At 61.0% G+C, this 15,953-nt stretch overlaps 1 protein-coding gene across 1 annotated transcript in view; it reads right to left on the reverse strand.

Moving 5' to 3' along the window:
- Nucleotides 1-989: 989 nt before the first annotated feature.
- ZNF536 (zinc finger protein 536) overlaps nt 990-15,953 on the reverse strand; it is a 196,228-nt gene continuing 181,264 nt past the window's right edge. The window contains exon 5 of the mRNA XM_036303531.1: nt 990-3,586. Coding sequence (XP_036159424.1) covers nt 3,333-3,586 — 254 coding nt within the window. The 3' untranslated portion in view covers nt 990-3,332. The remainder of the gene's footprint in view (nt 3,587-15,953) is intronic.

Here is a 15,953-nt window from a genome sequence, read left to right on the forward strand (position 1 = left end):
CCCCGTCCCTCACGGCCACACCCCATGCTCTGAGTCCCTTGGCCGCCTCTGGGCCTGGGCCATCGTGTCGGTGGCGTTGTGACCCCTCCGTCCGCCTCTTCCCCTGAGGGGGCCGCTCCCCGCCTCTCACCGTGAACCGTGACTCACCTGGGCTGTTGGTGGCAGCAGGACTGCGAGGTTCCGTTCATTCCCTGCTCCCGTCCAGCGGCCCCACGTTTAAAAGAAGCGGGGTGACTCGCAGGCTCCTGTGAAGGGGGGCGCCTCTGCGACTACAGGTCTCAGGCCCTCAGATCCCAAGGCTGCAGCCACGCCGACCCACCTGGGACCCAGGACCAACCCCAGGACAACACGCCCAGCCCAGCCCCGCCCGGCCCCTGGGGCCCGCGCCAGCCCCTCCGCCAGCCTCGCCCTGGGCTCCGCTCCAGCGGCACCTCGGGCGCGTCCTCGCCTCTGCCCTGGGAGAGGGAGAAGCCAGGCTCCTCGGTGATGCGGAGGGAAAAGACCTCCTTCACTGACTCATTTAAAAACACCGCCTTTTACCAGTCAGAGGGAAAACAGATCCCCGTGCTTCCCATGTCCTATCTAATCTCCGTGACATGAAAAGCCTTTTCTTTCCGAAGGTTTTACCTTATTGAAACTGGTGTCTGCCAGCCTTTCCGCAGACAGAGTTCACGCATGCACGTGGGTGTGCATGCATGCACACGTACACACAGCTACACATGGACACGTGCCCACACACATGCATGCATGTGTATATATGCAAACACATGCACACGTACTCACACACACTCCTTATACTGCAGAGAGTCATTCAGCTCAAGCCCCCATGCGCAGGGACGGGTGCCCAGGATACGGCCGGGCCCTTTTCCCTTTTCCAGTGGGATGGGACCCCGTCTCACCGTCCGACCCAGCTGTGCGTCAGGCCTCCCCTTCCCGGAAGACAGACGGGACGAGGAAGAGAGGTTGTTTTTTCAGAGGTAGAGGTTTTATTGCATAAAACACTGGATAGAACGTGACTACTTCAAAGACAGTTTATTCTAACAGCAGAAAGGAAACAGTCATTGCTGAAAAAACAACTTTTAATACTTTCTATACCAGAATAAAGTTCTGTCAACCGATGTATTATCATAATAAATAATGACCAAGAATAGACTTTAAATACAAAGGTGTCTACTTGTTACAAGCATAGCAACAAAACCCTCTACTCTACTGATCTCGGACTTCCCCGGAGAGCGCGCCTCGCCGGGTGCGGGCGGGAGAGGACCAGCATCACAGACCACGGGGGTCACGGGGAGGGAGCCGGACGCGCGGGCGGCGGGACCTGGTGACACGCGAGCCCGGCGCTGTCGCTGGTGCGTCGGGGGGACGGGGTGGCAGCACGGGACCAAGTGGGATGGACACACACGCCACGACGGGGGCTGTTCCCAGTGTCACACACAGAATTATTATTGCCTGGCGCATCGGACGATGCTCAGAAGACACGCGAGATACGGAGTTCCCAAAGTGCTAGAAATGGAATGTGGCTCTCATTTTTTTCCTGTGTTTTTTTTTTCTTTTTACTTTTTTTTAATCTTTTTTTTTTTTTTTAATATATAGATATTTTTTTTTTCTTTGCTAAGATACCAAAGGCGGGGCAAACACACAGAAAGCAAGCGACCGGCACAGTCACCAAACACAGCAGCGCAGTTAAAACCCTACAGCTCACTACGGGCGGACGTCTCGGCACCAGCGCGGTCCTTCCTCTAGGGTCATGGAAACCGTTGCATTAATGTATCCACTCGAGTTAAGTAAGGCAGTGAGAACTAGTCTAGAAAACACGAGAGAGCAGCTGGCCGTGCGCCCGACGGTCCCGGTGCGCAGCGGCCTCGCGGTCTGGCAGCCCGTCCGGGGGGCGACACCCCCAGGCGCGTGCGCCCCGACTTCCTGCCTCGGGAGGGCGAGCGCTGTATGTACATCATTGCAGTTTAGTGCCCGGTAAACTGCTGGAGGCAGAGCTGAAGTGCTTAAGGCCCTGGGTTTTGTCCTGTGCTCCCAGCCTGCGGGGAAAGAGGGGCTTTTTTATTTATTTCTTTTTTTAAGTCCGAAGGATTCTGTTTTAGAAGCTGTGACTTCGTCGCTTCTCTACCCCACAAGCAGCAGCACCGGTTCTGGGTCCCTCACAGGACGGGCGGGAGAGGCCGAACCGTCTCTCCATCCCAGCAGATTCAAGAATCACCCTCAACTAGTCTTTCTTAAACCTTTTTTTTTTGTTTGTTTTAAAGGAGTTAAGTGTTTTATTATTGGCCCTCAAAGTCTCCCTCGGGGCGGCGAAGTGGCGAAGAACTTGATAAATTTGGAGTACCCAATCAGTAGAAAAATCTAAAATCTACAAAAATAGAGAACACGTTTGTTTTACAAAAACAGACATTTTAACTCAAACCGTTTTCTCCCTCGGCGGCCGGGAGCGGGGCGTCTGGACTCGCGCTTGAACCCGAGCTCCTGCGGAAGGGGTTCCCCCGCGCCCGATCCTTAGAATCACAATCAAAGCCTGTCTTCCCAGGAGGACACCCTCGCCCTGACTTGCCAGCGCCTGAGGGGACGGGGTGGGCTGCTGCTTCTGAGCCATGTTCGGAGTGTTCCCCTAAACCGCTTTCATTAGCCACCTTGTTTTATGAATCCAAACATTAAAAATTAAGACAAACCAGAAAAAAAAAGCACTTTCCTTGATCCTGCAGTTTGAGCTAAAAATATATTTAAGGGGGGGGGGGTAACTGCTCATCCCACCGGCGAGGGGGGCGCCCGCAGACACTTCTTGACCTGGACGCGCTGAGTGAGGCCCATGGTGGGGGGGGGGGGCGGCTCGGGTTTCCTGCACCGCCGCCTCGCCGCCTATTGATTTTCTGGGCCGCGCACTCCAGCCCGGCTGGCACCAATGCCGCCTGTGCCCCCCTGTACCCCTGCACCCCCTGCGCGCCTGGGGGGGCCAGGTCAGGGACACAGCGGGTGTCAGGTTCTGGGGGCGTTTCTGACAGGAGCAAGGACCCCGCCTTCCAGGCCACACTAGGGCATGGGGATGGCGTCGCCTTGCAGCCGCCAGCAGAGCGTGGTTTGGGGACAAAGACGATGGGGCTGGCGTGGGCCCGGCCCCGGGAGGCCGCCTTCCCCCAGGGACGCGGCCGGGAAGTCCCTGTGGCCGGTAACAGCTTAGCAGCCATGGTCGAGGGCCGGTCTGTTTGAATATAGATATAGATCTCTCTCTAATCTCTCCAACGTCCTAGACACTAGTGGGGGCTGGGGGGGGGGGGCCGTGATCCCCCCGATGCAGCGAGCTCGCTCTCCTCCGGGCGCCAGCCCTAGGCCTGGGCCAGGTGGCCGCCCAGGGCTGGCTCCTCGGGGGCCTGGCCACCCTCCTCCGCCAGCTCCGCGCCCCCCGCCGCCGCCTCGTCCATGCCCGCCGCCTCCGAGTCAACCCTGGAGCGCTTGAACCTGCGGTCGGGGTACTGGCTGTTGTCGAAGGGCATGCGGTGCACGCAGAGCACGTGGGTCTTCAGGTTCCCCTTCTGAGAGGCACTGTAGGGGCAGTAGCGGCACTGGAAGGGCCGGTGACCTGCGGAGAGAGAGGCAGTCAGCCAGCAGCTCAGGCCCCGCGCCCCACGGCGGGGCTAGGGTCCCCGTCACCCACGGTCCCCGTCACCCACGGCCCCGTCACCCACGGCCCCGTCACCCACGGCCCCCGTCACCCACGGTCCCCGTCACCCACGGCCCTGTCACCCACGGCCCCGTCACCCACGGCCCCCGTCACCCACGGCCCCCGTCACCCACGGCCCCGTCACCCACGGCCCGTCACCCACGGCCCCGTCACCCATGTCATCAATACCGTGTGTCTTAGGACTTTGCCAAAGTCACACAGCAAAGGAGAGAAAGGCAACCAATCCATCTATTTGGACAAATAAGAAGTTACTAAGTCACCAAATCAGAGTAACATGGGCAGGGGTGTGACAGATCTGTTTATCCAGCCAGAGGTTTTGTCTGTTTTTGATACGTTTTTATTGATCTCAGAGAGAGGAAGGGAGAGGAAGAGAGAGAGAAACATCCATGATGAGAGAGAATCATGGACCGGCTGCCTCCTACATGCCCCACACGGGAGATCGAGCCCGCAACCCGGGCATGTGCCCTGACCGGGAATCAAACCGTGACCTCCTGGCTCCTAGGTCGACGCTCAGCCCCTGAGCCAGGCTGGCCGGGCTGCTCCGCCTGAGAGTTTAAGGCCGACTGTCCAGGTGACAGGAGAGAAAGCTCCCCACACCTGGAACTCCCTTTTCATAGAAAGTTAGAGGGTGAATATTTGGACGGATACGATGCTTGCACCGAAAGAACAACAGAGGAGCCAGGCTTCCACCTGCTCGTTGCTGAAATTCAAGAATTTACTGTGGGTGCGGAAATCTGCGTTTCAGATGACTCCACGTGGAATGAAATGTTATTCCTGCTGAGTTATTTCTCCAGCCGCTGAGAAATGGAAGAACCACTCTTAGCTCTCAGTCTGTGGGGGGACATTCTTTTCTTTCTTTTCTTTTCTTTCTGGTTGATCCTCACCTGAGGATATTTTCCCGCTGATTTTTAGAGAGAGTGGAAGGGAGAGGGAAAGACAGAGCGAGAAACATCGATGTAAGAGAGACACATCCATCGGTTGCCCTGACTGGGGCCGGAAATTGAGCCTGCGACCGAGATATGTGCCCTTGACTGGGAATCAAACCCGCCACCCCCAGTCCTATGGGCTGATGCTCTAACCATTTGGCAACACCGGCCAGCATCAACGAAGGTGGAGCTGGGAGAGCAGCTCTGGAAACCACACTTTTCTGGAAAGGCTCGGAGTCGAGCAAAGACGGGTCCCCGGGTCTCACCCTCGCGCTCGATGTCTGGGCACTGGAGCGCAGCAGACGCCGCAGCCCACCCTCGGGGAGCCGCGTGGCATCTGGTTGGGGAAGTCGCGAAGGAACAACCGGGCCCCCGAGGCTGGGGAGCCGTGGACGTGCTGTCCCACCCGGAGCGTCCGGCCACGGCTGCTTCCATCTGCCCACAAAGCGAACAAGGACAGACGGGCCCAATTCCCGGGAACGTGCTCACTGCACGCGCAGCCCTTTCCCGAGAGCCGCTCCCCGACGCCCCTGTACCCGCCAACAGTCTTGTCCCCCAGAAACCGGGGGCCCGGACGACGTTTGCAGCGGAAACTCACTCCCACCAGAGCCTGCGGAGCCCGAAGCTGCCTCCCTGTCCGTGGGCGTCAGGAGGGCTCGGTCCCTCGTCCTCCCAGACAGAGGGTCCCAGGTCAAGGCATTCGACCTGCTGGACTCTCCGCTCCCAGGGCCCCTCAGACCCGGCCGGGCTGGGCCTGGCCGCCCCGGACACGCCAGGTGCCCCTCCGCTCCCCCTGGGACTTCCATGCCCGGAACCTGCGGTGCCACCTGCCTTCTGAGGAGCCACCGGACCTCCCGGCGCAGCCCTGACCACCGTCCAGGCCCCGGCGCGCCCGCTGGTCCCCGTTCGCTCGGTGAGACGGGAACTGGGTGTGGGCGTATGTGCGTGTGCGTTTGGAGGAGGAGCCTCCACAACACGGGGTCATGACGAACCCCGACCCGGCCCCCACCTGCCGGGGGAAGCCAGGCCCACGGTCACAGCCTCCCACGTCCGTCGCAGCAGCACATTCGAGCTCTGGGCCATTCTGCCAAGGAGAGCTTCCAGCCCACTGCACAGACGAGGAAGCTGAGGCTCAGTGAACCCGCAGTTGGACCTGACAACAAACGTCCAGGGGCTACACCCAGGTCCCGAACTCTCCCAAGCACTTCCTAGAAGCATGATCACAATGTGTTTTATGAGATACACACGTACATAAAACACACGTGCACACAAACACTGCACACAACACAAAATATGAACACACATAAACACAGAGACACATACACACTCAGACATGCATGCACACACATGTATACACACAGACATACACACACACACCCTCTGTGAGCTTTTGAAGGTCTGGCCACACTGAGGTAGGCGAAAGTTCTTGGAGGAATGGAGGGGTGGGTCCCCCCCCGTGAAGGTGAGTGTGGAGCAGGTCACAGGCAGAGGGAGGCTCCGGGGGCCGGGGGCAGGCCCTCGGGACCCTGGGAAGCTGGGACCCCCCGTGGGAGGAGGGAGGGGGGACAGCCCACAGCCTGGTCCCATGTGCGTCCAGGGCCAGAGCCCGACAGCGCCGCCCAGGCCCACCCCCTCCCGCCCTCACCTCTCACTCCCGGGCCATCAGCGCTCCCCGTCACGGGGCGCGGAGAGTAAGTACATCATACGTTAATTTGTATTGTCACTGCGCGTCCCGCCGCGGTAAGGAGCGCATCCATTTTTAATCCACTATGAATAATATATAAATATGTATACGGAGCGGAGGGTCAAGCGAGTGCGGAGAGAGCAGGGCGTCCGTTGTTTATGACAAAAGTGGGGAGCGGGCGTTTTTCTCACTTCCTGCTCTCTGCCGGGAGGCAGGCGCCTGTCCTCGGGGCGCCATCCGTTAATTACAGCCGCGGCTCCTCTGCTCTGGACCCCGAAACGTGGCTCTTCTGGGGGGGCGGGGGGGTGGCAGGGGAGAGGGGCTGCGGGGAGGGCCCTGCCTGGGGCATCCGTCCCGGGGGGGCGAGGAAATGCCTGACGCCCACTCAGTCCCTAGGGCACATTTCGGGGAGCTGCCCCCCTGTTCTCATTGGTAGTGAGATGTGTCCTGTTTTACAGACACCAGAACCGGGCCCAGACCTAGTCCAAAGTCAGGTGTGCCCGCGGCCCGGTTCTGGCCAGGAGGTCACCTGGCGGTCTCAGAGCAGAGGCTCAGTGCCCCCACCAGGGCCCTGGGGGTGCCCGCAACCAGGGCCACTCGCTAACTGGGCCCCAGCACCCCCGCCGCCGCCTCCAGGCCCCCAGGCCGGTCGGGGCGAAGAGTCGGGGCACCCTCCCACCGGCAGGCGGCTTCCCGGGCACGCGCAGCGTATGCAGATCTCCCCTAATTTCCCTAATTCCAACCGGCAAGATGGCTCTCATCAGGCGCGTAATTTCTGTTTTCAAAAAAACACTCCTCCGTCTCATCAAAGGTGCTAACGCGCTTCGGGAGGCCCTGCCTCTGAATGACTCTGGGTTTTATGTTCCGTGATTTGGGTTAAACCTAAGCACCCCGCGGCTGTTTCACTCACTGAAAGTGAACAAAAAGAATATTTTTTGTTAATCCTCATGGGATATTTTTCCCATTGATTCTTAGAGGAGAGAGAGAGAGAGAGAGAGAGGAACATCGATGTGACAGAGACACATCCATCAGTGGCCTCCCGCACACGCCCCAACCAGGGCCGGGATCAGGCCTGCATCCCAGGCACATGCCCTTGACCGGGAATCAAACCCGGACCCTCGGGTCTGCGGGCCGTCGCTCCAGCCACGAGCCCCCGGCCAGGGCCTGGAAGGGAACTTTGGTCTGTGTGGTCACGGAGCGAGGACGTCAGGAGGAACTCAGGTCCAGCTTAACCTCTACGGAGGCTCTGCGTCTCGGGAACCGGCCTCCGGGGGTTTCTGAGCGTCCGAGCTGCAGGCGCTGCCCCACGCTGAGCGGCACTGGGTGTCGGTGTCTGCACTCTGCTCGCCGACACGCAGAGAAATTCCTCCTCGCCGCTGCTCGGCCGCGTCGCCGTGCGTGCTCCGCGCTTAATCATCACCCGCATTTTTTCATTTCATTTTCTCCAGTTTCCTTGCATTATGACAGTGTCTCTGTTACCGGTTTTTAAGAGCTTGTTTACGACTGGAGATGTTAACCATTTCTCACGCACTGCAAATGAAATACCATGTTTTTTGTTACCATTTTCCTCTGGTGTTTTACCGTTAGGTTGTATCAAACTTGTGTATTAGATATCATCATGTTCTGTTTTAAAAAAAAAAAAAAAAAGACGCTGGGCACACGTGGCAGGAGAACCCACAAGGCCCAGGCAGAGCCCAGAGCGGTGCTCACAGCAGGCTCCGAGCAGGGCCAGGCCCCCCGGAGGCGCGGCCGGTGCCAGGCCTGGGGCAGGAACCTCGCAGGACGGCCCTGGTGCCCCTGGGCCAGACAGCACGAAACTGCTCCAAACCCACAGATGATGGGGGGCAGGGGGGACAGGCCCCCGTGGCCAGAGGAAGAGAGTAAACGACATTGTCTTGAATTATATAACCCAATGTATAAAATCCATCCCAGTCACGTGGCGTAGCTACAGAAATGAATCGGTAAATACGTGGGGAAGGGAGAGAAGTGGCCCCAGACTGTCTGCGTGGACAAAATCTATATAAATGCCCCCCGAGGTGAGGCCCGACGCCCCTCCCCCACGCGAGCTGCGTGGCCGCCCCTCCCAGCATCCCTCGGGGACGGGGGGGGGGGAGGGGGGGTGGAACCGCACAGCGCAGACTCCTGGCCGGCAGGTGACCAGGTCAGGGGACAGCAGGGCCGGATTTCAGGTGACGAGAAGGCGCGTTACCTCTGTGGCACTCCCCCCCCCAGCCCACACCCCAAGTCTGACACGGGAAACCCCAACTGAGGATGGTCTGCCGACACAGCCGAGAGCAGCCGCGGGAGACATGAGAAATCCGGATCAAACACGGGCTTTACTTCATAGTAACGCACTGATGCTGGGCCATTGGTTGTTCGGATCATCCTGCCAATGTCAGATGTGGTAACAGAGGAGAACGGGTGAGCTGTGGGGACGCTCTCGCGATCCACGCACGTTCGCGTGAATCTAAATCTGCGCCAAATAGAAAGGTCACTTCCAAGGTGCCCGAAGTTCCATGTGGCTGAATCCCAGCGGGCCTGCCCCAACACGCCAGCGCTGTCGGGGGGGCTCGTGTGGCCGCGGGGCTCCTCCGGCTGCCGGACACGCCACCAAGCCCGCGTGGCGGGGCCTGGTCACGCCCGCACATTCTGTGCTACTATTAGTATGAATGTGAGTTTACATGTGATGGGGACACACACATCTGCCCTCATAAAGGGCCTGCAGGGACTGTCCGCAGAAAGGGACACGGGACCGACCGATGCTTACCACACGGAACCAAGGCTTCGGTAGCGGCTTTTCTTCCGCCCACGCAGCACGCTGGGCCCGAGAGCGACAGGACTCAGAGCAAAGCGGGGTAAAGCGTAAATGTCTCGCCTTGCGGCCTCGCCAGGAGCCTCAGACGCCGTCAAGTGCCAGAAACAAATAAGACAGAGGCGGCAGAGCGGAGCCGTGGCATCGCGGAGGGAGGCACGGAGGAAAAGCCACCCCGTCTTCCCTTTCTTCTCTCCCTTTCTGGGCGGGCAGGCATCGGCTGGGCTGCAGTGAGGAGCAGCCCTGCTCCCTCTAGTCCACCCGTCCCTCTAGTCACCCACACCCACACCCACACCCACACCCACGCCCCACCTCAGGGCCTCGTACAGAGCGCAGCCTGCAGGTCACCTGGGTGCCACGCTCCCCAAAGTGCCAGCCCTGGGCCCCTTCACCCCCACCAGACGCAATTCCACAGGGAGAGGGACGTGGGGGCCGGTGGGGGGAGCGGGTCAGAAGCCCAGGGATGCCTTGGGGGACCGGGGACAGGCAGCCACATGCCAGGGACACACACACACACCCAGGTCTGGGAGCTGCGAACCTAAGAGGATCCGTTTAATCAGCAGCGCCCTCGCGGTCAGCTGCCTGAACAAACACAGAGGCCTTGGAAAGGGAGCCGCCTGTGAGTCGGTGAGGGCCTTTGATCTCATTGAGCACAGCACTTAGAGAAAAGGGGAAAGCCGGGGCAGGGGAGGCGGCCGGGCCTCGGGGAGGAGCCGCCCCGCTGACCTCAGCTTGTCGGGCCGCTGCCCCCGCGACCCTCTCCCAACCCTCTCCCGCTGGACCTCGCCCGGGGCCACCCACGGCCACCACCCCAGCAGCTGCCGCAGGAGACGTCTCGGCGGATCCGCCTGGGGCGGCCTGGCGCTCCGAGCCCGGCCCTCCGGGCAGACACAGTCACGGCAAAGAGGAGCCTTTGAGATTTCCCCCTTCAACTTCCCACAACAACCTCAGCAAAACCACATGACTCGCCTTCGACAATCTCCCTGGTGTGTTCGCTGCTACTTTGGCAGGAAGTCAGAATGGCTGTTATATAAATTCCATCTGATGCCAGCGCGGCCATCTGTGAGCGAGGCTGCTGCACCCAGTCTGCCTGCAAAGCCACGCTCCCCGGGGCGGGGGAGGGGAGATTTGATTAATTTGCAGAATGCTTGTGATTTGCTCATATATTATTATAACCGCTCATCAGCACATGACACGTTCCCGGCCCTCGGTGCAAGCACCACCCGGTTTCAGCAGTTTCCTGCGTCGGCACCTGACAGACCGCAGGGCCTCTGATGACTTTCAGATGCTTACAAACAGCAATTCTATCCTCGGAGTCAGAGAGAAACCGGAGGAGACAGAGGGGACGGCTCGGCTGTCCGCTTCCTTCCCGGATATCCACGGGATGGAACTCCCAGGGGCAGGCGGGGTAGGGCAGCCTCAGCTAAGAGCCCTCCCGGCCCCCAGGTGCTGCCTGCGGAGGCAAAGGCCCTCTCCAGGGGCAGGTGGGGCGATGCCAGGCAGCCCGGAGGCCGCCGTCCCTCTGCCTCTGCGTCGGGGTCCCTTCCCTTCGCCCACTTCTCATCCCCTAGTAACCTCTGTGTTCTCTGCACACGGGGGCCTCACAGGGCGCTGGGATTTCTGCTCGCCCCCTCCCCCCCCGCCCCCCCCCCCCCCGTTTGGAGGACGGAGGATGCTCTGAGCCCTGCCTCTGTGCTCGATGGCCTGTTTCAGATTAGAGATTTCAGCAAGAACACAAAGGCTCAGACTGCGCATCACCCGCGTACGAGGACCCGCAGAAGGAGGGCCGTAAAGCGCCCGCGCCATCTGTCCGCCAACAATAACCTGCTTGCCGGGAGCCTCGCAAATTACTCAGCGCCCGCCCTCCCCAAATGACGGAGCCGGAAGCCGAGCCGAGGCCGCAGGGAGACCCCCTTTGATGTCCTTCGGTATCTCCCACCCCCTCGCCCACACCCCCAAACTGATTGCTAACAGTTGAAGAATGTCTGGGGGACAGGGAGACTTTTATTATCCGGATCGGCCTATCCCCTGCGGCCTGGGATGCGGGCGGGGGGCGGGGGCGCTGGCTGGCTCCCCACTAGACCTTTGGGACAACTGGTGGCCAGGATGCCTGGCTCGGGCCCTCTCCCTGTGTCTGGGAGGGGAGGGGAGGGGACAGGGGGGAGGGGTCCCCTGAGCAGACCCCACTCTCAATAGGAGAGTCCTGACCGACCTCTGTCCAGCAGGCTGCTCAGCTGGTTGCTGGCTTTTGCTCTGAATTTTGTGGGAGGCGTTTCGACAACACAGACGGGGCTCGCTCCCCGGCCCCAGCCCCCCTGCTCCAAAGAAACATGTTCCCCCACCTTTTCTTGCTCAGACAGATAGGGACTGCCTCACTGACCCCCTGGGCATAAGCTACTCATGATAATTAGCCAGAATCTTCACTCAAGCTACAAAATTCCGTTGAAAATGATTTACTGAAATGGAAGGAAAAGGAAGACCAACCATCCGCCAACAGCACTGAATACGGTTTTGTTTGTTGCGGGAGCATTTTCTGTCGGATGCTCTGGGCGGTTCCGAGCCTGGACCGCGGGTCCCGCCGGGGAAGGCACGGCGTCGGGGCAGGTCCTCCCGTCACAGGTGGGAAGAGCCAGGCGCAGACAGGGTGCCCTGAAGGGTGACCAGCTCAAGCCAGCTGCTCTGCCCCGACCCCTCCTCTCTCAACCCCCAGAGCCCCCCACGTCCCTGCCTGAGGAGGAGCCTGGAGCCCCCTTTAGTGCCCAGGAGGCCCATGGGCTACTGTCCATGATTATTAACAAGAGGCCATGCAAGCCTTTCTTTCCCGCGTCTCACAATAGACCTCGCGGCTGCGCAGAGAGGGCGAGGGCTGAACGGAACGAGGCTGCGTGTCAAGTTCACCGCCTCCCAGCTTCCAGAGACTCCCTCTCTTTCCTGGGGCGTCCTCCCCAGAGCCAGGGCCCACCCCACGCCCGTCCCCCCCACCCCCCCACGGCGGCCTGGGCCACGCAGAGCCCCTCCAATACAGGCCTGGTGTCAGGGCTGCTGGTCCACACACCCCCCCCCCCCCCGCCCCTGGCCAAGCCCTGCCCCCAGCAGGCGACCAGGAAACAAACCCGGATTTGGGGGAGGTCTCAAGAGGTCCCCCCCGCCTTCCCCCGTTTTCCAGACGCCCCAACCTGCTGTCAATTAGGCCCCGTTTACACACAGCCTGGCTGAAATTTGGGGGGTGGGGGAGGGGGGAGGGGAGTCTCACTCGCATTCAAACCACCGGATGTTTATGTTTTCAAGATACACGTGCCCATGGCGGCCCCGCGGGAATCTGCACGCTCCCGAGTCCAGCGCCCCACGTGCCCCCCCCAGCCCCGAGTCAGAGCCCGTTATTCCCTTTTCTTCTCACCACCTGTCACCCTCGTCTCTGCCGCGTGAGCCGCGCCCTGTGATTGGCTGAGCGCTTCCGCACACGTGACCCTGGGAAGTGGCCCAGGAAGGGCCCGCGGCCGGGATTGGCTGAGCGCTTCCGCACACGTGACCCTGGGAAGTGGCCCAGGAAGGGCCCGCGGCCGGGATTGGCTGAGCGCTTCCGCACACGTGACCCTGGGAAGCGGCCCGGGAAGGCGCCGGCGGCTGGTGCCCCAGGTCCTGCTGGTCACTTCCCGGGCCCCTGGCGGCTTTGCTGTCCGAGGAAATATCCTAATTTTTATTTCCTGTCCGACACCCACGTCGTGCCAACCATGGCCACATCCGCGGGAGAGGGACCAGGTGACTGAGCAGCGCAGCTGCCCGCGCCGGCATGGAGGGCACAGGAGGGACCCGGGACGCCGCCGGTCCCGGAGGCAAAGCGGTTCTGCCACCGCGTAGGTTTGTCGTGTCACCAGCCCGGCACCCAGACACGGCGCCGCCTCCGCTCTTCCCACCTGTTCTCCGCTGTGCCCGGGCCCAGGAGGCAAAGCCCAACCTTCCCCGGAACTCAGTCAGGCCCGAGGCGGAGGCGGCGGCTCTGGCCCAGCACCTGCCGGGCACCTGGGGGCCGAAGCCTCCTTTCCTCACCTGCCCCGGGGCCGAGCGAGGGCCACGCTGCTCAGAGAGGGGCCAGGCCCAGGCCGCGGACGCAGACCCTGAGGCCAGCACAGAGCCGGCCGGGGGTGAGCGTGCCCACTGCCTACGCTGCTGCCCGCAGAGGCCGCCCGGTAGGTTCAGTGCCAGCCTCCCGCCCGCCCCCAGGAGGGGATGCCACGTGGGCTGAGGGTCCCAACGCAGGGCTCCCCTGGGCGAGAGCCTCCGAGGCACCGCCGTCCCCTCTCAGGCACCCACTTCCCTTCCATGAAACACCACACCGAGCCCATCGGCTGAGTGGGGCTGAGCCTGTCGCAGGTAAATGCGTCCCGAGTGAGCGCGCCTGACCCACGGGCCTGGCTGCCTTTTGCTGCAGCGTTCACTGCACCGTCGGTATTACGTCTGTCACAGACACAGGCCAGCCGAGCCGTGGGACTGACGGGGTGCCCAGAGCGGTCCCCGTGCGCCCACACGCCACAGTGAGAACGTGCCGGCGCTCTCCGGCTGACGCTGGGAGCAGAGCGCGCACCTCAAGCCCCAGGACATTTATTAGACGCCGCCATCCCCACGCAGCTGACATTTCAAAGGGTCCCCTGGCGCCCAGAACAAAGACCCTCAGGCACACACTCCCCCACAGCGAGGACTCCAACCCCACAGGAACACAAGATAAATAAAGCCCGGCTCTCGGCTGGGGGGCAGGGGGACCTGAGCCACTCAGGCAGCGCCCAAGTGAGCTTGGCTCCCCACACCTGCACGGAGGGGCAGGCATGCGGCGGGAGGCGGCTCAGCCTCCATCGCTGTCTCCCTGTTTCCCGGCATCAGACCTTCAGCATGAGCTTCAGACCCAGGCGGGTGTGCTCCTGCCTTCGCCTCTCCCGCAGCCGCAGGCACAGGGCCGTGGTCTTTAAAAAATAAAGTAAAACATTCCGGGCTTCCTGCACCCGTAGTAAAATCCGTCTTCTGCCCTGAGGACACGCAGGGAGAAAGCAGGTGCCCAGGAAGCGCTGCACCGTCCGTGTCTCCGGGAATCACGCAAATACACGTAAACGGGAAATCCGAAGTCGGAGTAGGCACTGCGCGTATCCCACTGAGCAGACCCGAGCGGCGGCGGGCCTGGCAGGCGGGCGTGGCAGGCATCTCAGCAGGTGGGGCTGGGGCTGCCCGTCCATGCATCCTGGGGTCCCCAGTCCTTGCTCCTTTTTCGAGGGGGGGGGTTGTTTACAAAGTCACCCTTCTCAGTTCCTGGAGACCCAGGCACTGTGCACCCCACAAATAAGCAGCCCTTCCTAACGGAGCTGGTAGGTGCCAGTGACCGCATTCCTGACTTTGCCCTGAAATGGTGATTGCCCACAACAAAGAATTGAGGCACAGCATGGACTTTCTCCACAGACGTGTTCAATGGTGCCCAACGGGGCCCCCTCTGCGTGAAAGGACGGACGTCTCCCCGGGTCAGACGGGGGTGGCAGGGTGCGCCCGACACCCAGTCCCGGGCCCGGAGCACGGAGCCCGCGCGGCGAGAGCTGAGCTGCGTCCCCTCAGGATCTGACTGGCTGGACTTGGGAATGTGGGAACCTGCGATTTATTTCGTTTTAATTCAATTTGGTTTCACATCCTGTTTTGCAAGTCAGCAAGATGGGCGAGGTTTGCCGAAAAGGGGGAGGACGGAAGGAGGGAACGCGGTCGCCACCAGGCTGTGCGGGCCCCGCGCTGGCCGGCCCTGTGCTGCCTCCTGAGCACACGGCGCCCAGCCTGCCCACAGCCCCGCGGCCCCGCAGCCTCACTATCTCGGCTGAAGGGCCTATTTGTCTGCTTTAAGTGAAATCACTCAATTCTCAAAAGTCAGTGGAGGACTTTAGGAGGGGGAGGGCTCAGATAGGCTACTCCAAATAAGTTCCATTAATCAAAAGACACAGTGTAATGTAACTAATATTTTACAATTAGGGAAGACAAGATGGAACTCAAAGCCATCTATCTCTCTTACACCGCATGATCATCGATTCATAATCGGGCCTGAGAGTCGCAGCGAGATGCATTTACTGGATGGGGCGCGGGGGGAGGGCCGGTCGGAGCCGAGATAATGAACACGATGAGAGCGCGGGCTGAGGCTGAGCCGGGATGACAGGGAGCTCACGCTGACGGATGACATGAAGACGCGGCCGACACCTGACAGCCGCCGCCCCCTCCTTCCCCGGCGCCGGGTCCTCCATGACCCCGGTGAGCGGCCGGCCAGGGCCACGGGGCCTCAGGGCCAGGCTGCCCAGCGCCCGGGCCCAGGTGAGCGCCACTCTGCGGGGCTGGGCCTCCCATTGTCCGCCCTCCTGGGCACCCGGGGACGCCGGACGCCCGCCGCTCCATCTGTTTGGCAATAAAATGTCCACGCCTTCACAGAGAGTCACTGCCACCTTCAGGAAGAGATGGGTTGGCCCTTTCCAAAACGGGAGAGAGAGAGAGAGGGAGAGAGAGAGAGGAAGGGAGAGAGAGAGAGAGGAAGGGAGAGAGAGAGAGAGAGAGAGAGAGAGAGAGAGAGAGAGAGAGGAGGGAGAGAGAGAGAAAGAGAGAGGAAGGGAGAGAGAGAGAAAGAGAGGAGAGAGAGAGGGAAGAGAGAGAGAGAGAGAGAGAAGAGAGAGGAAGAGAGAGAGAGAAAGAGAGAGAGAGAGAGAGGGAGAGAGAGAGAGAGAGAGAGACAGAGAGAGGGGGCGAGAGGGAAGAGAGAGAGAGAGAGAGAGGAAGGGAGAGAGAGAGAAAGAGAGAGGAAGGGAGAGAGAGAGAAAGAGAGAGAGAGAGAGGAGG

Source organism: Myotis myotis, unplaced genomic scaffold, assembly GCF_014108235.1.
Source record: "Myotis myotis isolate mMyoMyo1 unplaced genomic scaffold, mMyoMyo1.p scaffold_m19_p_37, whole genome shotgun sequence".
NCBI classification, from domain to species: domain Eukaryota; kingdom Metazoa; phylum Chordata; class Mammalia; order Chiroptera; family Vespertilionidae; genus Myotis; species Myotis myotis.